Here is a 22,555-nt window from a genome sequence, read left to right on the forward strand (position 1 = left end):
TATGATAATTTTTGTAGTAAGCAACAAATAAATACAATTAATAATAATAATAATTTCCCAGCAAATACTTTCTTCAGCTCCATAGAGTCTGCAGTATCTGCTGTCAATTAACCTTGCCTCTTTTGTCTCCGCTGTCAATCAGTTTAGTTCTGCTGGCCCTTTTGTCCCTGCCCTGTACAATCCCTAATTCACTTGACCCATTTTGACACAATGATGTTCGTGCCCATTGTGGCAAAGTGACCAGTCTTGCAACTGCCTCCATGTGTGCTGAGATTATGTCTCAAATATGTCTGGTTCAATTAGCATTTCAATGTGCAAATTTAGACATGAGTGTTCTATCTGCACTGGCTCCCATCCTTTTACCAGCTGCTCTAGAGCTGAGGGGTTTAAGGGTTTTCAGAAGGGGAAAAAGCCCGGATCTGGAGGACAGCCTTCAGGTTAAGGGGTCCCACCCTGATTAATATTTGTGAGTTTTGCCTTTGCTTCATCAGTATCCTAGGTGGGTGGATGCACTCTATGCTCAACATCAAAGGCCCTCCTCCGGGTGCCTATTCTGAGGGAAGCTGGGAGTCTGGCAACAAGGGAGAGGGCCTTCTCAGTGGTGGCCCACAAATTATGGAATTATCACCCTGATGAGGTGTGCCTGGCGCCAACACTGTTATCTTTTCGGCGCCAGATCAAGACTTTCCTTTTCTCCCAGGCATTTTAGCAGGTGTTTTTAAATTGCTTTTTAAAAATGTGTTTTTAAATTTGTATATTTGTTTTTAATGTTTTTAATTGCTGTAAACTGCCCAGAGGGCTTCGGCTATGAGGCGGTATACAAATGAAACAAACAAACAAATACCCTTCTAAGATATAGAGAGCTGTGATCTTGATACACGTTAAGAGATTTGCTAGCACTTTCACAAAGCTGGCTGCCATACTAAAAATAACCAGTCACTGTAGTTTCACCATCCAATGGACATGAATAGTAGATCAGGGACAGGGACACAACTGTCGCCCTACAGATGTTGTTGGACTCCAGCGCCCATCAGCCCTAGCCAGCCTGGCCAATGGTCAGGGATGATGGGAGCAATAGTCCAACATCTGGAGGCTGCAGGTTCCTCATCTGTCTTTGATTATATGACTACTGGCCAGAGACCATCTGTGCTCTTTGCAGCTCCTAACCTTATGATTGAACATATGAATAAGGACTGCCTCTCCCCATACAACTTACAAGATCCGAACAGGGTGGTTAACAACAGATGCTATTGGAGGTCACAGAGTTCAAATCGGCAGGGCCCAATAAACTGCATCCTAGAGTATTGAAGGAACTGGCTGAAGAACTCTCAGAACCGCTGTCTATTATCTTTGCGAAATCATGGAGGACTGGTGAAGTGCCGGATGACTGGAGGAGAGCTAATGTTGTCCCTATCTTCAAAAAAGGCAAAAAGGAGGAACTGGGGAACTACAGACCAGTCAGCCTAATATCAATCCTTGGAAAAACTCTGGAGCAGATTATAAAGCAGTCAATCTGTAAGCACCTTGAAAGCAATGCAGTGATTACTAGGAGCCAACATGGATTTATGAAGAACAAATTCTGCCAAACCAATCTTATCTCATTTTTGGACCGGGTAACCTCCCTTGTAGACTGTGAGAATGCTGTGGACATAATATACCTTGACTTCAGCAAAGCTTTTGACAAAGTGCCCCATGATATTCTGATTAGCTAGCTAAATGTGGGCTGGATGGTACAACTATCAGGTGGATCCACAGTTGGCTGCGGAATCGTACTCAAAGAGTGCTTATCTACGGTTCCTTCTCAAACTGGGCGGAAGTAACGAGTGGGGTACCACAGGGCTTGGTCCTGGGCCCAGTGGTCTTCAACATTTTTATTAACGACTTGGATGAGGAGGTACAGAGCATGCTTATCAAATTTGTAGATGATACAAAATTGGGGGGCATAGCTAATACTGTGGAAGACAGAAACAAAATTCAAAGGGACTTTGATCGGCTGGAGCATTGGGCTGAAAACAACAGAATGAAATTCAATAGGGATAAATGCAAAGTTCTACACTTAGGAAAAAGAAACCAAATACACAGTTATAAGATGGGGATACTTGGCTCAGCAATACGACAGGTGAGAAGGATCTTGGAATTGTCGTTGATCACAAGCTGACTATGAGCCAACAGTGTGATGTGGCTGCAAAAAAGGCAAATGCTATATTAGGCTGCATTAACAGAAGTATAGTTTCCAAATCGCGTGAAGTATTAGTTCCCCTCTATTCAGCACTTGTTAGATCTCATCTTGCGTACTGCATCCAGTCCTAGTCTCCACACTTCAAGGAGGATGCAGACAAACTGGAACAGATTCAGAGGAGGGCAGCAAGGATCATCAGGGGACTGGAAACAAAGCCCTATGAGGAGAGACTGAAAGAACTGGGCATGTTTAGCCTGGAGAAGAGAAGACTGAGGGGAGATATGATAGCACTCTTCAAGTGCATGAAAGGTTGTCACATAGAGGAGGGCTGGGATCTCTTCTTGGTTGTCCCAGACTGCAGGCCACGGAATAATGGGCTCAAGTTGCAGGAAGCCAGATTTTGACTGGACATCAGGAAAAACTTCCTAACTGTTATAGCCATATGACAATGGAATCAATTACCTAGAGAGGTAGTAGGCTCTCCGACACTGGAGGCATTCAAGAGGCAGATGGACAGCCATCTGTTGGGAATGCTTTGATTTGGATTCCTGCATTGTGCAGGGGGTTGGACTTGATGGCCTTAAAGGCCCCTTCCGACTCTACTATTCTATGATTCTATGATTCATAGAGTTGCCATAAGTCTTAAGAGATCGTGATCACCAACATGGCTGCTACGTACAAACAGGACCAGAGAAGCGTGAAGAGGAAAACGAAAGTTCTCTTGTCTCTAAGTTACAAAATGGAGGACAATGTTTTTGGGAGCCATGAAGATCAGGTCCTGAAAAACCTGAAGAAGAGCCAATTTATGTTCTTTCAAATTGAGACTGTCCTACCTCCGGAGCAGAGCATATCTAGTATAAAAAACCTGGTTGAATGCTGTTCTCTCATCGTGACACATTTAAATGTTTTTTTTCTTTTAATAGTGTTATTTGTTATTTAATTTTGAGAATTGCATTATTTTATTGATGCATGTATTGCTATATTCGTGTTTCTGTAAGCCGCCTTGAGGGCCTTTTGGCCATAAGGCGGGGTATAAATTTAATCATCATCATCATCATCGACTTGAAGACACATAACAAACACACACACACACACATTCCCCATATGAACCAGCCTGGAGTTTGCAGTCTTCATCAGAGGCTCTTCTCCAGTGCCTCTTCTGAGGGAGATGTAGAGAGTGGCCACACAAGAGCGGGCCTTTTTATTGGTGGCCCTTCATTTCTGGAATGTTCTCCCCAAGGAACCATGTCTGGTGCCATCATCAGGTTTTAGGCATGAAGCTACAACTTTTTTGTTTACCCAGGCCTTTGGTAGTTAAGTTAGCCTCTGCTGTGATGCTCATCTTTTAGTGGGGTAGGATAGGACTTACCCTTCTTACTGTGTTGTTGGGTGAGCATTTTAAGAATTTTGCATTGTACATCAGTTTTTAAAATTTTCTAGCTTTTAATAGATTTTATCTGTATTTTATCTTGTGAAGTTGCTTTGAGACTTTTTATATAAAGCGATTAACAAATGTAAGAAAGATTGTTGCTGCTGCTGTTGTTAATGTGCTATCAAAAAAGAAACACCCTACAACTGAAACTGTACACCAGAGTCATTCCTGCTTGATTAAGTCATAGGCACGGCATGTGTGGAAATGGATGGGAGGAGCAGTTGATAGAGGTATGGGTGGACTCACAGGAAAGCTTAAGACAACAGCAGCCACCTGTAACTCCACTTGCAGTCTTCCCTAACATGCTTTCCCTTCTCCTAATGATCATCCCATAGCAGGTGGGGGATTGGGGCACGTTAGCTGCATCTTCAGCTAAGCTTCCAGATGTTGGACCTCTCCAGCTGTTTGCAGCGGATTCTCCAACGAAAGAAGCCAGTCAGCGCTGGCTAATTTTAGGCCCACATCTGCGTGGTTTTTTTCTTTTGCTTTTACCAGTGCCGGAAGGGCGTGTGAGCTTTCAGACATGCCCTGTCTTGAGAAAGGCCCGCCCAGTGTAGTGCCTGATGAATCGCTGAGACAGGCTGTCTTGTGTGTGCGTGCGCGCGCGGTCGGGCAGAGATTCCATGTGATCCAGTCCGGGATTTCCACATGCCCCTGCAGAAATCCTTCACTTCTTGGCTTGTGTATTTTCAATGTGATAACGTTCAGGATCTCTCTCCCATCCCCTTCTTGGTCTTCTTTTCTATCTCTCCTTTCTGGTTTTTCTATAACTCGGTAGGATACAGCAAATGATGAAAGCATAGGGAGAACTGCTGCTGCTGCTTCTTTTTCTTATTTGGGAATTATCAGCAAAGGGATTTGCAGTCACTGCTGGTGCCGATATAGCTCTGTGGTTTTTTTTTTTAATTTTCACGATCCCACCCACCACCTTGGTCTTCGCGTTTCGGCTCGCCACCAGCCTCTGCTTTCTCCCAGACTATATAGAATTAGCACAAAACGCGTGCAAATAACCCCTTCCCCGCCTCTTCCTCCTTAAAAACCAGGCGTTAAAAAAGTAAAAGTCACAAGGAAGGGTGGCGGCGGAGGAATCGGAGGAGGGAATTACTGCAGCGGAGCGGGGGGGAAAACAGGAAGGAGGTATCCCGGCCTCAGTCTAAAAGACCAGGTTTTCGGCAAGCTGTGAGCCAGAGAGAAAGGACTGGTCGCGGGGAAGTGGGGTGGGGTGGAAGGATGCACCGCTGGCGGAGGGCTGCAAGTGACAAGACCCGGCGGGGGAGCGCGAGAGAGGCTGGCGCCTTGCCAGGACTGTGAGGTCTGCACCGAGGGGCTACCGAGGTTGCGGCAACACCACAAAAGGGGCTCTGCTTGCGACGGAGCTCTGATTTTTCCTCTTTCTCTCCCCCGCCTTTTAAAATTCCGTGGTCCGGCTTGTCTGTATAGGAGCAGCCATCCTTCGCTCTCCGCCACCCTACCTTTTCAGCCCCCTCGGAGGAATTGCATCCCCATTGGGTTTGGCACTGGCTGTAGTTGCCTTTGGTCGGGGACCACCAGCTGCACCGCCTACCCATCTTCTCTCGCCGCCGCCTTCTCTTCCTCTTAGCCTTCGGGGGCAGGTGGTTGGTCGGAAGATGCTCACCTTCACGCCCGCGGCCCGTCTGCAGAGGAGCAGGTAAGGGCTCCCCACCGAGACCCACCTCCGCCTCGGAAAAGCCGGGAGATGCCCAGACGGCTTCTGCAACATTCTTCCGAAGTTGCTCTTTGTGAGCGGACAGAGCAGCGTGGTGGGCGTTAGGTTCCACGGGCGGTTGGCATCCGGTGCCATCCAAAGGGGGTGGTGGCGGAGGCAGGAAGGTCTGGCGGATGTTGGATAGCGGCGTGGCGGCCGCCGCCGCCGCCGGTTCCCGCAGGCACTCATGAGCAGAGGAGCGACCCTGCAGCGCAGGACGACCTACCTGATCTCTCTGACCCTCGTCAAGCTCGAATCCGTGCAGCAACTGCAGCAGCAAGACGGCGAGGAGAAGGCGGGGGCGGGCGATGGGGTCCCCCTCCAGCCTGACAGCAGGGACGACCATGCCCGAGCCGCCTCTAGCTCTCCGCCTGCAGATCCCTCCGGGTTGAAGGGCCGCAAGGAAGCCGAGGAGGACGCGGCGGCGGCGGCGAAGATCAAGAGGCAAGAGCGGATCTTCCACCGCCAGGATGCGCTCTGGATTAGCACAAGCAGCGCCAGCACGCCGGACTACCTGCTGCAGCTGTCGCCGGGCAGCCCGGGGACGCCGGGCTCATCCCCATCCCCAGATGGCACAGGGCGACCAGGCTCCTCGTGGACACCACCCAGCAGTAGCAGTCAAAGCAGCCCTTGGGACCCAAAGGTCAAAGCCACCATGACCCCAGAAGGACAAGTCATGGTACTGAAGGCTGAAACGCTGGGGCCTTCAGTTGCTCCAGTAGTGGCCTCCAAACCTGAGCCGGTGGTGCCCCCTTTTGCAGCAGCTCTGCCCCCCAAACCTGTGACAGTGATGGCTTCCAAATCTGAGCAAGCGGCACCCTTTGTAGCCCCGCCTCTGGCCCCCAAACCTGAGCTGGTTGTGCCCCTCAAACCTGAGCCAGTGGTGCCCTCTGCAGCCCCACCTCTGGCTCCCAAACCTGACCCAGCTGTTCCTTCTATTGCCCCAACCATCCCCCCCAAACCTGAGCTGCCTCCGGCCACCCACTTTTCACCTCCCGCTCCTAAACTTGAGACAGTTGTTCCTTCTGTTTCTCCAGCTGTGACACCCAAGCCTGAAGTAACTGTGATTTCAGCAGCTCCGGCTATAGCCCCAAAGCCCAAAGCCATTTTGGTTCCGGTTGTTCCCCCCATTCCACCAAAGCCAGAAGTGACTCCGATCCCCGCCAAGGCTGGGCTAAAGGAAACTTTAGGGGTGCCTGGAGACGAGTCGTCAGTTCCTCCACCTAACACTGCCAGTTGTTCCTCCAGTGCTGCTGCGCCAGGGCGCCGGATGTTGGTCAGTCATGCTAGCTGGGGTGGCCCCGAGCCTGGGCCCATGGAAATGAGCTTGGGCCGAGTGGGTGGCTCTTCTTTCTCCCACTCGGGAGCCTCCTCTCCTCACCCGGCTGCTGGGAACCGCCGGCTTCGCTTGGCCACCAACAAGCCTTTCAAGACAGTGACCACCAGTGGGGCCAAAGTGAGTGCAGAGCCAAAAGCCGGCAAAGGGGGCCACAAGGGGGCCATCCCCAATCGTCTATCATGGCCAGAGAGTGAAGTAAAGGGCCGCATGAAGGTAGCTGTCAAGGGCAGTGGGGAAACGGTCCCCAGAGGGGGATCCAGGGCAAAACTATCCCCCCACAAAAACAAAAGCAAGACTTTGGACAACAGTGACCTCAACCATGGCCCAGGCAGTCTGGCCTCTTCTGGCTCCTGCTCCTCAGAGGCAGCTGTAGGGTTGAAGAGAGGCCGAGAGGGCGGTCGGGCCTCTACCCGTGACCGTAAGATGCTCAAGTTTATCAGTGGCATCTTCACCAAGAGTCCAGCTTCTACCCCCACTCACCCTGGACCTGGGTGGAGCCTTAGCCATAAGGAGCTCCTCAGCGTTGAACTGGCCAAGGGAGAATTGCCCAGTAAGTATGGTGGCCTAAGAGGCCTGAATTTTCTCTCTGTCTCTGAATGAAAGGGATGGATTGAGGTTCCTGGCCAGTGAGCTTTGGGTGTAGGGGCTGAAGGTCAAATATGGAAGATGGGGGAGAGGCTTGAGGACCCAAGATGTTTTGTTATTGGGTTGGAGGTTGTTGGACCCAAGAACCTTGTTTTGGGATATTAAAATGGAAACACTAGGGTGGTTTTTGCAGTTACATCTCGCAAGAGAGATGGTCCCACACTAGAAACCTATGTAGTTCTTTTTCCAGCTCTGCCACACGTTTGTTTGTGTGGCTTCTGGCCAATATCTTTTCTCCACATGGACCTCTGTAGCAGGAGTGGGGAACCTGTGGCCTTCTAGATGTTGCTGGACTGGGGCCTTGCTGGCTGGGGCTGGTGGGCACTGGAGTCCAACAATACCGGGAGGGCATTAGATTCCCCACCCCTTCTCTGTAAAGTCATCTCTGTAGATTTAATACAGAAGATTCATTAATATGTTTGGGGAGGGTGAGACCTTGAGAACCACTGGTGGATGTACCCTGTTAAAGAAGCCTGGAGTTTCTCTGGGAAGAAGGTTCTGGATTGCTTAACTTTGTTGCCACAGTGATGGGTAGGTGACAGCCATCAATGAAAGTGCAGTTAAAAATGGAGCAGTTCATTGAGGTGAGGAGGGGTCTTTTGGGCCCAAACATGTGCTGCAGTAGAGTAGCGCTCTCTCTCTCTCTCTCTCTCTCTCTCTCTCTCTCTCTCCCCCTCTCCCTCTCCCTCCCTCCCTCCCTCTCTCTGTGTGTGTGTGTGTGTGTGTGTGTGTGTGAGAGAGAGAGAGAGATGGGATTCAAAACCTCAGTGTCTTCCATGGGTGAGTGAGGTGAAAATATAACTATTGGGTGTCTGTGGATGATGACGATGCTTTCTCCAGCAAGGTTTTCCACGTGGAGGTGGACTGTGATCAACAGGCCAGATGTTAAAGGGGTCACCATAGGGTGCTTAGGTGCTTCTGAGGTTGTATTGGAACTGCTGTGCTAAGTGGGCACATGAAAGAGGTTGGAATGCCATTCTGGAAACAAAATCCCAGGGCTCCATTTAGTTGAGCCATGGCTAACTGTTGACAGATTTTTCAAATGCAACGCCATTCTTCTTCCAATCTCTTTTCTTCCCCCCCTTATATATTTTGTGCCAGAATCTTGTCACAATGAATGGTTATGATTTCAGGATTACCTAGGAGGTTCCCTGCTAACTTCGAAAAGCTTTTGGTATCAAGGTTGGGCTAGTTGGAAGAGTGTTATCTCTGCATCCTCTACAGCAGACTGAATTGGACCCTGCTGAGGCAGAAGAAGCAAGCGCAGAACAGGAGTGTAATCAACCTCTGCAGCAAATGGTTCTCTTGTTCATTGTGCTGACCAAGAATTCTGCTGATTTTTCAGGTTGCTTCATGAGGATTGGATGAGAGGCAGATTTGGTGGTGTTGGTGGATGCACAGAATGGATCTTTTGAGTTCTAGAAAGATGATTATGTAGAGTTGCTGACAATTGTGCTTGACAGTGAATGAGGAGCAGGGTGCCACTCTTTGCTCTTTTTCACCAAGCACGAATTATCAGTATCCAGCTAAAACTAATAGGCAACCGGCACTGAAAATAAAATAATGTTTTTTTATTAAATCCAGGCACCATTCCCTTTGTATGTGGGCTATATGGTGTTATGAACGTTCTAACAGAAATTGGTATGTCTTCTACAATATTATATTGGCATCAAAGTCAATGAAAAACTTAATGCCTGCTGTAGAGTTTTAACTGAGAATCTCAGTTGTGTGTGTCTTTCTTTTTAAAAAAAAGCAAGTTTCTGGCCCTCAGGTTGTGAAAATAAGTAGCACATTGTCATATATGTCAAAAGAAGTCTTCACTGCATAAGAAGCCAAAGTTTCTTTGTTCATCTCTCTCTGATTTATCTCATGGCTTCCAGTTGCATTCCTTAACTGTTGCCCTTCTGTTCCTTTAGGGAAGGGACCATAGCTCAGCAGTAGACCATAGGCTTTGCACGCATAAAGTCCCAGGATGAACCTCTGGTATCTCCAATAATAGAATCTAGTGATAGATGATGGGGAAGACTTCTGTTTGAGACATTTGAGAGCTGCTTCTGATTGGAGTGGACTAGCCTTCCCCCAATATGGTGCTGTTCAGGTGATGGTGAACCTCCAGCTCCCATCAGCCCCAGCCAGCATGGTCAATGGTCAGGGATGATGGGAGTTGTAGTCCAAGATATCTGGAGGGCACCAGGTTGAGGAAGGTTGGAGCAGATAGTATTGGGCTAGATGGACTTGGTATAATGTAGCTTCCTGTACACAGTGAAACGCAATTCAGTATCAAGTATAACAAATTATGCAAATATGCTTATATTGCCTAAATATATTGATGTACAGTTAATGTGTCAGTTCCCTTGGCACACAGTTTAGGATTTTAAAGAATTGTAAGAATACTGAGGTTAACAAAAAAATAAAATGTCCATCAACTGGTGATCAAAAGATTTTGGTAAATCATGTGAGGCTTCATGCTTAGGATTCTTTCTTAAAATTAGTTGTTGGTTGTCTAAGAGCGGATCACAAGATTTTCTAGTGGTTTTTAAAAAATCTCTATGCCTGGCACCCTCAAAAGGCCAGCTTATGGGCTTAAGTGGCTTCGCAGCCAGCCCATCAAAGTCTACTTGTTCTTCTGATTTTGATGTGTTCCTATTGTGGGAGGGTTGAGAGACCTTCTAGCCAGAGGGGCTGTTCTTCTAATTCTCTCTGAAGTGAGAGGTTAATTGCAGTGGAAAGTTTTAGATTAAAGGGTATATTTTAGAAGGCAGGCATTAGTTCCTCCCTCTGTTCAACTAAGGCAAGTCCTCGTTCCCACAGTGCTGTTAGCAAGAGACACCCCTGCAAATCTACATGGTACTGTGAAGAGCTCATCCTTTTCCTCCTTCAAGGTCATATTTCTGTTTTCAGATCTCCTAGGCAACAGATTCTGGTAACTAGGAGAATGTTGAGGGATGAAGGGGAGGGGTCAGTTAACCCCAGTTCAGGGAGGGCTGTTTATAATGCTCAGCTACTAGTAGCCATGATGGCTATGCTCTGCCTCCATGGTTGGGGGCAGTGTGGTTCTGAATACCAGTTGCTGGAAACTGCAGGAGGGGAGACTGCTGATGTGCTCAAGTTGTGCTTGTGGGTTTCCCATTGGGGCGTCTGGTTGACCACTGTGAGAACAGGATGTTGGACTAGGGGGGGCACTGCCCTGATCCAGCAGGGCTGCTCTTATCTTCATATGATCCTCTGTGGGCATTTACCTACACCAGAGACTTACAACTGGTTTAATAGTAATTTATTGCCCCCAGGAGCCCTGTGAGTTGAATTCCTAGCACCCTAGCAATTCTTAGCACCCACACCAAATGCAATTCCCAGGACTCTTTGGGGGGAACTAAATTTGCATGGTAGGTATACTTTGAATGAAGAATGGGTTACGTAAAAAAAAGGGGGAAAAAGCATTATGTCAGATTCTCACATTTTGTTGAGTCTCCCAAGTCAAGAAAGCTGCCATTCTTACTACCCATGTGTCTACATATGCAGGTTTTGAAAAACAGCTAGTAATGCATTTAATGTACCTTTTTAAACAAAATTTAAAAATCTTGCAGTACACATGTACAATGCTGTTAGAATAATTCTGAACACGTGCCAGGCAGTCCCCATTAAAAAAGGGGATGAACCCAGTATCGGCAAGAGTTGTCCATCCTGTGCAACTTCTTTTCTGCTATGAAGGCAGGATGGAAGTTTCCTCTCTTTTGTTGAGCTTCATCTTTCTGGTTTAGCACTGAAGAGGGAGCTGAGTAGAAGCTGCCATCTGGCACTTCACACTTTGGGAGAGCTGTAGCCTTAGACTAAGTCTGTGCAACTTAATTTTGTTTCTGTATGAAAATGTATCCCCCATCCATCCAAAAGTGCTTAGAGTGGCTGACAGTCAGTTAAAAAAAAGCACCCAATTTGTTTGAGGCCTTACCAAGCTGATTGCAGCCCATCCGCTGAGTATTATAGCCCCAGTTCCTGCAGTCCTGCACCCCTCCAGACATCCTTTTTTATTGTGCATTAATGATGATTTGTGCATATGATGCTATTGGGGTGATCACACATGAGTCTATTTTCAATACTGCTTACACCTATAAAAGTTTTCAGCTGGATGTACTTTCGTTCCAATCAGTGCATGTCCCAGTCTGGAAGGGCTTCCAGGTTATTTAGCCTGCAGGAGGCAAAACCAGGAAGTGCATCAAGCCCTTAGTGAGCTGTGTTCAGCTTGATGGGATACTAATTGTGCAGCCCTGGCCTTCCCAAGATGGGTTTTTCATGATGAAAAGCACCTTTTGAGGGTTTTTGTGTGTTAACATTCCCCCCCTCTCTCCCCCACACCTCAACATATGAATAATGCAGGATAAAATATGGAAGAGAAACTGAATGTACATTCTTAAGGATGTATGTTCTTGCATACACGGATTTAAGGAAGACCCAATTTAGGCACCCTGTGTGAAAGCACCAATAGGCTGTTTTCTCAGCCAAGCATGGTTAATCACTATGCTAAGGAAGAGGTAGAGTAGGGTGGCCAAGAGTCATCTTGGGGAATTCAAGGAAGTCTTGAACTTAAACATCAAGCCCTCCTTTGTGATGACAGCTTGGTATCCAGATACGTGCCATTTTAGGAAATGAGCCACAATTTTTTCAGCTGCCTTTTTAAATATATGACAGTCCAGGGAATGTTTCCTCTTCCTAGAGCAGCCAATTCTTTTCTATAGCTTTCTTGTTTCTGTGCCCAGATAGGCTTCCTAAGATTAATGGAACTTCTTACAGCTGCTGATAATGAAGTGAGCATAGTATCTCTTGTGTAAGGAGCCATTTACAAGTACTGACCATTGATGGTTTTCAGTTCTTCTAAGATGATGATGATGATTGTTGCCTTGCTTTAGATTAAAGAGAAACTGAGGCACAAGCTCAAGATGCAGTCTTGGGCCTTCTTGAAGGTTGCCTGGAAAGTCCAAGACAAAATCAGGATTAGAACTAAACAGTCCCAATCTCACAGCTTGTGTATGTCCCCCTCTTGGATAATTTAGCTGCCTCACTTCTAAGCCCTGATCTGTTTGTAGAAACAACAAAAACTCCTGTAGCGGCTTTAAAGTCCTGTACATAAGCATTCATTGACTGGAGAGCCTCCTTCATCAAATACATGGAGGAAAAGCTATGCCAGTATAACCTCGTTTGCCGTTAAGGAGCTACGGAGTTCTTTGTTTTTGCTACTGGCTATTCACATGGCTAGCCTTCTGCAGTTTTTTTGTGACACTAAATGAAAGTCATGACTTGCAGGTTGAGTACCGTACTTGTTTTGTACCATGGTGGGGGAAATCTCATGTTTCACAGCAATTCATTAGGTGTCTATTGCAGTGTGCCAGATCCAGGGAATGGCGAATATAGAAAAACAAGATGGCAGCTTTTGTTGGACCAGTTTCTATGGTGCAGAAGCAAGCAGACATTCAGTAACGAGAAGACGGTGTACTCTTTTTGTTTGTGTGTGGAAATTTCCATTTTAAAATAACGATTTTGACACCTAGTGTGGTATAGATTAGGCTATATCTATGCTGCAAGCTTTCCCATGTTAACTGTCATAGCTTGTCCCAAGAAATCCAGGAATTTGTCGCTTCCAGGAACTTGGTGTGGAGAAGTCTCAACAGAATTCTCCTTGAGATCCTTGCCCCCTTGCCAATGGCTGTTCAGCAGTCTGATTCTGAGCATGTTTATTCAGAGGTAAGCCTCATGTTAGTAAGGAAAGTGAGTATAGTTTGTAGTATAGATATGGTTGCAAATAGTGAACTAACTATGCTATCTGGTGGAAACTGGAATGGTTGTAGGCACAGGTTACTCTACAACTATACTAGGCATGCGGAACCTCAGGCCTGAGGGCCAAATGTGGCCCTTGGGTCATCTGTATCTGGCTCTCAGGACCCTCCCAAGGCTGTACAATCTCCTGAGCCACATCCCTTGCCAGCCCTGCCTTGCATTTTCTCTGGGTGTTTTTGCTTGGCTGGACTTTGTCCTTGAACTCAGATGCTTCCTGCTTGCCTGGATGGAGGATAGAGAGGTCTGCACGAGTATGTGTAGAAACGACCCTGCTGTACAAAGGCAAAATTGTTGTTTATTGCTGTGCCCACTTTTGCCTCTGGTATGTGGCCCCCAGAAGGCTGCCCAGGACTGAATGTGGCCATCAGGCTGAAAAAAGTTCCCCACCCCTAACCTACATTGTTCTGCAGAGCCTGCCCTGGAATTAGGGTTGTGATGTTAAGGAAACACATCTAAAGGATTTCCATACTTATGCAAAGTGAGAAGGAGGATCACATACCATGATGGAAATGCTTTTAAGGCACTTGTGCATGGCCAAAAGTGACTGAATTTGGGTGATGTTATTTGTACAAGATGGGTGATGGTCACGCTAGATAAGTTGCAGGGGTGTTCTTAGGGGATGGGCCAAGGGGCCTGAGACCCGAGTCTTTTGCACTAAGCCCCAAATCTCTTGTCCTTCCCTACCTTTTTTAAAATATGTTCTAAAGAAAAAAAAAATGCTTATGAGGCAGCTGGACACCCTGCAAATTGTGGTGCTAATCAGACCCCAGCCACCTGCCATCTGAATTTGCCCAAAGGTATCTGTACATACCAATCAGCGTATGCAGATTTCTATTATGGACCTCTATGCAGGAGGAGTCCTTTAAGTATGTGGCAGTACCCCTGATAAGATGATGGTTGGCAGTGGGGTCAGCACAGAAATTCACTCTGCAAAAATCCAGAGTAAATGTCCTCTCAGATTTGCAGACTTATTTGCCATCTTAACTTGTGGGTGCCAAATAACTGGCAAATTGGCATGGGATGAAAGTAGAGGAGGAGTCAGCAACTGGAGGTCCATGGGATAAATCTGTTCTGGCTTGCCCTCCCCCCTCCATTTGCCAACCTAGAGATGAGGAGAATGGGGCATCTGGGGCAACAGAACTAGCTGGCAGACTACTATAGAGAGTCTGTGTTGAACAGTGGACCATTACATTCTCTCTTCAAAGTGGCCCTCCTGGAAAGTCAGGTGACCAGGAAACTAGACCTTAGATCATCTATGTGAGGAGCCAATTGGTGGAAGCAGCTGCATGAAAATAAGGCATGTCATCAAACCTATATAAATAAAATAAATAAGACATTTATCCCCTCTTTTTTTTTTCAAATCGCAAGATGATGAATAACCAAGTAGCTGAAAACAAATGAAGCCAAAATAACTAAAAGCAGCAGAATACAAAAAGACAGAAGGTGGCCATAGTTTCAAACAATTGACATCCGCCAGCCATGGAACCAATTAAATGCAGCAAGTTTAAAAATAAAGTTGAGTGCAGGGGTTTACTTGCCCCAGATCAGTTTCCTGATCTGTGAGGAGGAGCTAACCTGTGTTGAGCTTGTGATTGCAGCATTTCAATAGATGACAGCCCTTGCATCACACACACCCCTTTCTGGTTGTTACAGCTGGAGAGTTATGTTATTGGTCAAGAGCAGCTGCTGCTGCTGCCCTTCTGGACAGGCATCTTTTGGAGATGCTCTAGCTCTGGATTTCCTGCATCGAGCAGGGCCAGGGGTTGTACTAAGCCAGGCTTCCCCAACCTGCTATCCTCCAGATATCATTGGTCCCCAACTCCCATCAACCTGAGCCCTCGTCGGGGATGAAGGAAGCCGAAGTGCAGCAACATCTGGAGGACCCTAGTTTGGGGAAGATTAGGGCTAGGGCCTCCCAAAACCTGTAGTTCTGTGATTTTCCTTGCAAAATCCCTGAGAGTGTCTGTATATAGATTTGGGGTGTGTATAGTATAAACTAGAGTGTGATGGAGAATAGCTGCATGAAGACAGTTCTGTGTAGTGTTGTATTCTATGTCTGTGGTGGGTTCTAGTGTGTTGCTTAAACATGAAAATCTTTTTTTAAAAAAATCAATATGGAATCCCACCTGTTGTAGGTAGTCAGATAACTGCTTCAGATAAATAGACCAGGAAGACTTTGTCTGTGAATTCTACTATTTGCCTTGTATTATTGTTGTTGTTGTTGTTGTTGTTGTTGTTATTATTATTACATTTATATACCACCCCATAGCCAAAGCTCTCTGGGCGGTTTACAAAAATTAAGAACATTTAAAATTGAAAACAAATATACAATTTAAAAACCATACAAAGTTTTAAAAACCATAAAGCACAGATAAACACAGTAAAAGACATGGGGTCAGAGCTCAGCACATGCTGTTAGAATGCCTGGGAGAAATGGAAAGTCTTGATCTGGCACTGAAAAGATAACAATGTTGGTGCCAGGCAAACTTCATTGGGGGAGATCATTCCATAATTTGGGGGACACCACTGAAAAGGCCCTCTCCCTTGTTGCCATCCTCCTAGCTTCCCTTGGAATTGTGGGAATTGGTATATTATATCCATTGGATCTAGAGAATTTCATTAGAATATATCAGGTTTTTAGCTCTTCTGGTTGAAGATAAAAATTTAAATAGGTGATGGCAATATTGCAGAGACTCTGATACAACAAAGCATCTTTGAGTAGGTCCAGGGTGTCTCCACCCACCTATAATAAAATAATTCTTGTGGCATCTCAAAAACATTGAAACTTATTATGGCATAAGTTTTTGTAGACTTAAGTCTTTAAGGTGCCACAAGACTTTGTTCAGACCCACAACATACATTTAAAGCACTCTTAACACTATAATTGTCATGGTTTCCCCCAGTGAATCCTGGGAAACTATAGTTTAAGGATGCTGGGAATTTTAACTCTGTGAGGGGTCTCCTAACAACTCTCAGCACCCTTAACAAACTACAGTTCCCAGAATTCTTTGGGGGAAGCCATGACTAGTTAAAGTGGGATAAGTGTGCTTTAAATGTATAGTGTGGATGTGACCTTTGTTTTTGCTGCAAGTACAACAGAGAGGAGACAGGCTCTGGTGTTTCTTGAAATAAGGCACTGTTTAGCTCAACACATCTTGGAGGTGAGACTCCATTGTCAGACACTATAAACAGAGATAAAAATAAAATGATAATACAGGACCACATTGTTAGTTCTTAAAAGCACACAACCGTAAAAAAATTAAAAATCTGTACATTCAAAAATTAGAAATCAAGGAAATAAATTGTTACATTATCAAACTATGGCAAACTCATGAAATGTACACCCACAGGAAGCTACCAAAAACTAACAGCAATTTTTTTTTTAAATCTCCATTCTTCTGAATCTTGCAGAGCCAGGTTTTGCTGCAACAAATTGCCATGACTGTTGGTCTGGAAGTTGTTTTCCTAGATGCTATCCCTCCCCACAAGTAACCCAGAGCTATCTGTTTTACCAGACCCTTCCTGCATGGCACCTTGCTCTTAGCAGCATTCTGTGGCCTTGATTACATGGGTTAGTCTGGGGATGACTCAATAGGTGGAGGATTCGGCCTTGTGTCAGAGAGATGGGCTCCACTTACGATGCCTTCCTGTCCTGCTATGATTGTGGTCTTAGAACCATATGGCTCCTTGCTGGTTGCAAATTTCCCCCAAATCTCTTTCTTTCTACAGTTGCGTCATTGTTCTACTGTGCAATTGTGAGTCCTTGCGTACATTACACACAGAGGCAAACCTGTGTTTGCCAGCAAGAGTACACGCTTAACAGTGAGCGCAGCTAATCCCAGCTCCCTGGTGAGTTCTTGTATGATGTGTTTGCAAACATGTATTTGTCACTCTTGCTGTACTTCTTTAGGTGTGTACTATATATTTTAAAATGTAACGTATGAAGAGGCCAGTTGGGTAACATTTTCTATTTCAGATGAGGCTGCCTTCTACTGAGTCAGGCCATTCTCTCATATAGCCCAGTAATGACAACTCTGACTGGCAGTGGTTCTGCAAGTGGTCTTTCCCATTTCCTGCTACATGAGATTCTTTTAACTGGGAATGTTAGGGAGGAACATGGAACTTTCTGCATGCAGATCATGTGCGCTGCCACTGAGATATGGTCCATTCCCAACAAACTATATTGTCTGGCAAATTATGGCTACTGCCGCTGCTGAATGGAATTTGTGAACTCCACGATCCAGGCACATTTATTTGACAGTTTTATTGGCGTATTAGATCAAATAGCATTGATTCAATTTGTCAGCAGGGCAGCGCATATACTACAACTCCATATAAACTCAGGGGGAGAAAAAACAATGTAATTTTTGCTGAAGAATTAAGCACCCTGAGAATCTTGGCATTTGATTTTTTAAGTGCTTCTAGTCCTTATGGCTGCAAAAAAGATTTTACTGTGTGGAATGGATGACTTTAAGCAGCAGAGCGAGTTCGGCAGCAGGGCGAGGAGGCCAGGGCCCCCCACTCTGCCCGTCTGTTCCCTGACCTCAACTAAACCGCAGTCTCCAACCCATTGAAGTAATAAACCTTAAACAAAACTATGCAGGTAAGAAGCCAGCAGGGGTGTGGGGGCTTTCCAGTGTTTTGCACCGCCTGCAGCATGTATGACTATCTGCCTGTTGGACAGAAGTCGTGGGTGTGCTCTCGGTGCAATAAGCTCCTGGCTCTCCGGGAACAACTTCATTTCCTTGAGGCCAAGGTGGCGGACCTGGAAAAGCTGAGAGAGGCAGAGAGGTGTGTGGAGGAGGCCTTCAGGGACGTTATAGCTGTGTCCCACTCCAACGATGATAGCTCTCCTGCTATCATGGAGAACGATGGTCTTGGGGAAGGAGAGCATCCAGCTGAGGAAGAGGGAAACGATCCCTTAGAAGGGACCCATTCCTTGGGGGATGAGCAGCTATCCTCTCGTGCTGAGGATATATCTCCAGGGGGTGGAGGGATCCTTGTAGTGGGTGATTCGATCATTAGGAACATAGACAGTGGGGTGTGTGATGGGCGTGTAGACCGCAAGGTGTTTTGCCTGCCTGGTGCGAAGGTTGCGGATATCGCCCGTCGTTTAGATAGTTTGGTAGACAGTGCTGGGAAGGAGTCAGTGGTCGTGGTGCACGTTGGCACCAACGACATGGGGAAATGCAGCTGTGAGGTCCTGGAAGCAAAATTTAGGTTGCTAGGTAGGATGCTGAAAGCCAAGACCTCCAAGGTGGCTTTCTCTGAAATGCTACCGGTTCCACGCGCAGGACCAGCCAGACAGGCCCAGCTTCGCAGTCTCAATGCGTGGATGAGACGATGGTGTCGGGTGGAAGGGTTCAGATTTGTTAGGCACTGGGGAACATTTTGGGACAAGCCGGGCCTGTACAAAAGGGACGGGCTCCACTTGAACCAGAATGGAACCAGACTGCTGGCACTTAAAATTAAAAAGGTAGCAGAGCAGCTTTTAAATTGACTGAGGGGGGAAACCCGACAGGAGCTGAGAAAGGTCCGGTTCGGAATAAACCTCCCCCCTGAGATAAAAACCAAAGAAATGATGAAATTTTAAAAGGGGTAGGCCTAGAAGTAGGCATTGTGAGAGCAGGGGCACAGGATATAAATTCAGAAGAGCAAAATTACCACAGGCCTAACCACAAATGCCAAAGACACTTGAAGAGAGACACTGCTTACAAGTGCCTGTACGCTAATGCTAGGAGCCTCCGAACCAAGATGGGAGAACTGGAGTGCTTGGTCTTAGAGAAGAGCATTGATATAGTGAGCATAACCGAGACCTGGTGGAATGGAGAAAACCAGTGGGATACGGTTATCCCTGGATATAAACTATATCGGAAGGACAGGGAAGGACGTATTGGTGGCGGAGTCGCTCTATACGTGAAAGAAGGCATTGAATCCAGCAAGCTCGAAACCCCAAAAGAGGCAGACTCCTCCACAGAATCGTTGTGGGTGGTGATACCGTGCCCCAGGAGGGACTTAATACTGGGAACGATCTATCGTCCCCCTGATCAAAATGCTCAGGGAGACCTTGAGATGAGATATGAAATTGAGGAAGCATCCAAACTAGGAAATGTGGTAGTAATGGGTGACTTCAACTACCCGGACATAGACTGGCTGCATATGTGTTCCAGTCATGACAAAGAAGCAAAGTTTCTAGATATTCTAAATGACTATTCCCTAGATCAGTTGGTCATGGAACCGACCAGAGGGACGGCAACCCTGGACTTAATCCTCAGTGGGGACCGGGACCTGGTGCGAGATGTAAGTGTTGTTGAACCGATTGGGAGCAGTGACCACAGTGCTATTAAATTAAACATACATGTAACTGGCCAATTGCCAAGAAAATCCAACACGGTCACATTTGACTTCAAAAGAGGAAACTTCACAAAAATGAGGGGATTGGTAAAAAGAAAGCTGAAAAACGAAGTCCAGAGGGTCACATCACTCGAAAATGCTTGGAAGTTGTTTAAAAACACTATATTAGAAGCTCAACTGGAGTGCATACCGCAGATCAGAAAAGGTACCGCCAGGGCCAAGAAGATGCCAGCATGGTTAACGAGCAAAGTCAAGGAAGCTCTTAGAGGCAAAAAGTCTTCCTTCAGAAAATGGAAGTCTTGTCCGAATGAAGAAAATAAAAAAGAACATAAACTCTGGCAAAAGAAATGCAAGAAGACAATAAGGGATGCTAAAAAAGATTTTGAGGAGCACATTGCTAAGAACATAAAAACCAACAACAAAAAATTCTATAAATACATTCAAAGCAGGAGACCATCTAGGGAGACAATTGGACCCTTGGATGATAAGGGAGTCAAAGGTGTACTAAAGAACGATAAGGAGATTGTAGAGAAGGTAAATGAATTCTTTGCATCTGTCTTCACAGTGGAAGATATAGGGCAGATCCCTGAACCTGAACTAACATTTGCAGGAAGGGATTCTGAGGAACTGAGACAAATAGTGGTAACGAGAGAGGAAGTTCTAAGCTTAATGGACAATATAAAAACTGACAAATCACCGGGCCCGGATGGCATCCACCTGAGAGTTCTCAAAGAACTCAAATGTGAAATTGCTGATCTGCTAACTAAAATATGTAACTTGTCCCTTGGGTCCTCCTCCGTGCCTGAGGACTGGAAAGTGGCAAATGTAACGCCAATTTTCAAAAAGGGATCCAGAGGGGATCCCGGAAATTACAGGCCAGTTAGCTTAACTTCTGTCCCTGGAAAACTGGTAGAAAGTATAATTAAAGCTAGATTAACTAAGCACATAGAAGAACAAGCCTTGCTGAAGCAGAGCCAGCATGGCTTCTGCAAGGGAAAGTCCTGTCTCAGTAACCTATTAGAATTCTTTGAGAGTGTCAACAAGCATATAGATAGAGGTGATCCAGTGGACATAGTGTACTTAGACTTTCAAAAAGCGTTTGACAAGGTACCTCACCAAAGGCTTCTGAGGAAGCTTAGCAGTTATGGAATAAGAGGAGAGGTCCTCTTGTGGATAAGGAATTGGTTAAGAAGCAGAAAGCAGAGAGTAGGAATAAACGGACAGTTCTCCCAATGGAGGGCTGTAGAAAGTGGAGTCCCTCAAGGATCGGTATTGGGACCTGTACTTTTCAACTTGTTCATTAATGACCTAGAATTAGGAGTGAGCAGTGAAGTGGCCAAGTTTGCTGACGACACTAAATTGTTCAGGGTTGTTAAAACAAAAAGGGATTGCGAAGAGCTCCAAAAAGACCTCTCCAAACTGAGTGAATGGGTGGAAAAATGGCAAATGCAATTCAATATAAACAAGTGTAAAATTATGCATATTGGAGCAAAAAATCTGAATTTCACATATACGCTCATGGGGTCTGAACTGGCGGTGACCGACCAGGAGAGAGACCTCGGGGTTGTAGTGGACAGCACGATGAAAATGTCGACCCAGTGTGTGGCCGCTGTGAAAAAGGCAAATTCCATACTAGGGATAATTAGGAAAGGTATTGAAAATAAAACAGCCGATATCATAATGCCGTTGTATAAATCTATGGTGCGGCCCCATTTGGAATACTGTGTACAGTTCTGGTCGCCTCATCTCAAAAAGGATATTCTAGAGTTGGAAAAGGTTCAGAAGAGGGCAACCAGAATGATCAAGGGGATGGAGCGACTCCCTTACGAGGAAATGTTGCAGCATTTGGGGCTTTTTAGTTTAGAGAAAAGGCGGGTCAGAGGAGACATGATAGAAGTGTATAAAATTATGCATGGCATTGAGAAAGTGGATAGAGAAAAGTTCTTCTCCCTCTCTCATGATACTAGAACCCGTGGACATTCAAAGAAGCTGAATGTTGGAAGATTCAGGACAGACAAAAGGAAGGACTTCTTTACTCAGCGCATAGTTAAACTATGGAATTTGCTCCCACAAGATGCAGCTTGGATGGCTTTAAAAAAAGATTAGACAAATTCATGGAGGACAGCGCTATCAATGGCTACTAGCCATGATGGCTGTGCTCTGCCACCCTAGTCAGAGGCAGCATGCTTCTGAAAACCAGTTGCCGGAAGCCTCAGGAGGGGAGAGTGTTCTTGCACTCGGGTCCTGCTTGCGGGCTTCCCCCAGGCACCTGGTTGGCCACTGTGAGAACAGGATGCTGGACTAGATGGGCCGCTGGCCTGATCCAGCAGGCTCTTCTTACGTTCTTATGTTCTTACTTCTAGTGAAGCCTCTGAATCCTGAGTGTGGCTCAGCTGGATTCCCAGTGGGCTTCAATGCACTGCACTGATCTCTGCCTCTCCTTTGAGTAGTGTAAGCAAAATAAATTATGCAAAAAATAAAGATACAAATTTGCTTGCTTTTCATAACTTGCTTAGATTGAAAGATTTAGGTTTTCTTGGCTTGGGCTTTTGTAATGACACACATAAAACACATTTTTATAGTCTAAACCAGGGATGGGAGGCCTGTGGCTCTCCAGATGTTGTTGGCCTCCAGCTCCCATCAGCACAAACCAGCATGGCTAATGGTCAGGGATGATGGAAGCTGTAGTCCAGCAACATCTGGAGGGCCACCAATTCCCCACTCCCTAAGCAAAATAAGTTAAAGAAAGGGATCTGCAGATAAGAGATCTATATGCTTCTGTTTGCTTTGTCAGGGGATGATTGAGTAAGAGATGCAACATTCACATCCTGTAATTGCAAAGTGAATATCAAATAATTCCTCCCCCTCTTTTAAAGTCCTGGGGTGGTTTTGAGCAGTAATGCACTCAGCATTCAGAGTGCGACAGAATGGAAGATGTCTGTGAGGGGCTCTGCGGTTAGCCGCACACACAGGGAGAACAGCACCATTTATCAGCAGCACGCCAGCTGCAGTTTCAAAGGAGATGCATTTTGTATTCTGCCTGTGGATGTTTTT

General features: G+C 46.0%; 1 protein-coding gene across 3 annotated transcripts in view; it reads left to right on the forward strand.

Annotated features, from left to right (window-relative positions):
• AGAP2 (ArfGAP with GTPase domain, ankyrin repeat and PH domain 2) overlaps positions 1-22,555 on the forward strand; it is a 144,387-nt gene that overhangs the window by 49,591 nt on the left and 72,241 nt on the right. The window contains exon 1 of one of the 3 annotated variants that reach the window (XM_061615003.1): positions 4,249-7,226. The exons of the other annotated variants lie outside the window; for them this stretch is intronic. Within the exon in view, the coding sequence (XP_061470987.1) occupies positions 5,525-7,226 (1,702 nt within the window). The 5' untranslated portion in view covers positions 4,249-5,524. Of the gene's footprint in view, positions 1-4,248; positions 7,227-22,555 lie in introns of those variants that run through there. 3 annotated transcript variants of the gene reach the window in all.

The sequence above is a fragment of the Rhineura floridana genome, chromosome 3 (assembly GCF_030035675.1).
Source record: "Rhineura floridana isolate rRhiFlo1 chromosome 3, rRhiFlo1.hap2, whole genome shotgun sequence".
Classification (NCBI taxonomy): Eukaryota; Metazoa; Chordata; class Lepidosauria; order Squamata; family Rhineuridae; genus Rhineura; species Rhineura floridana.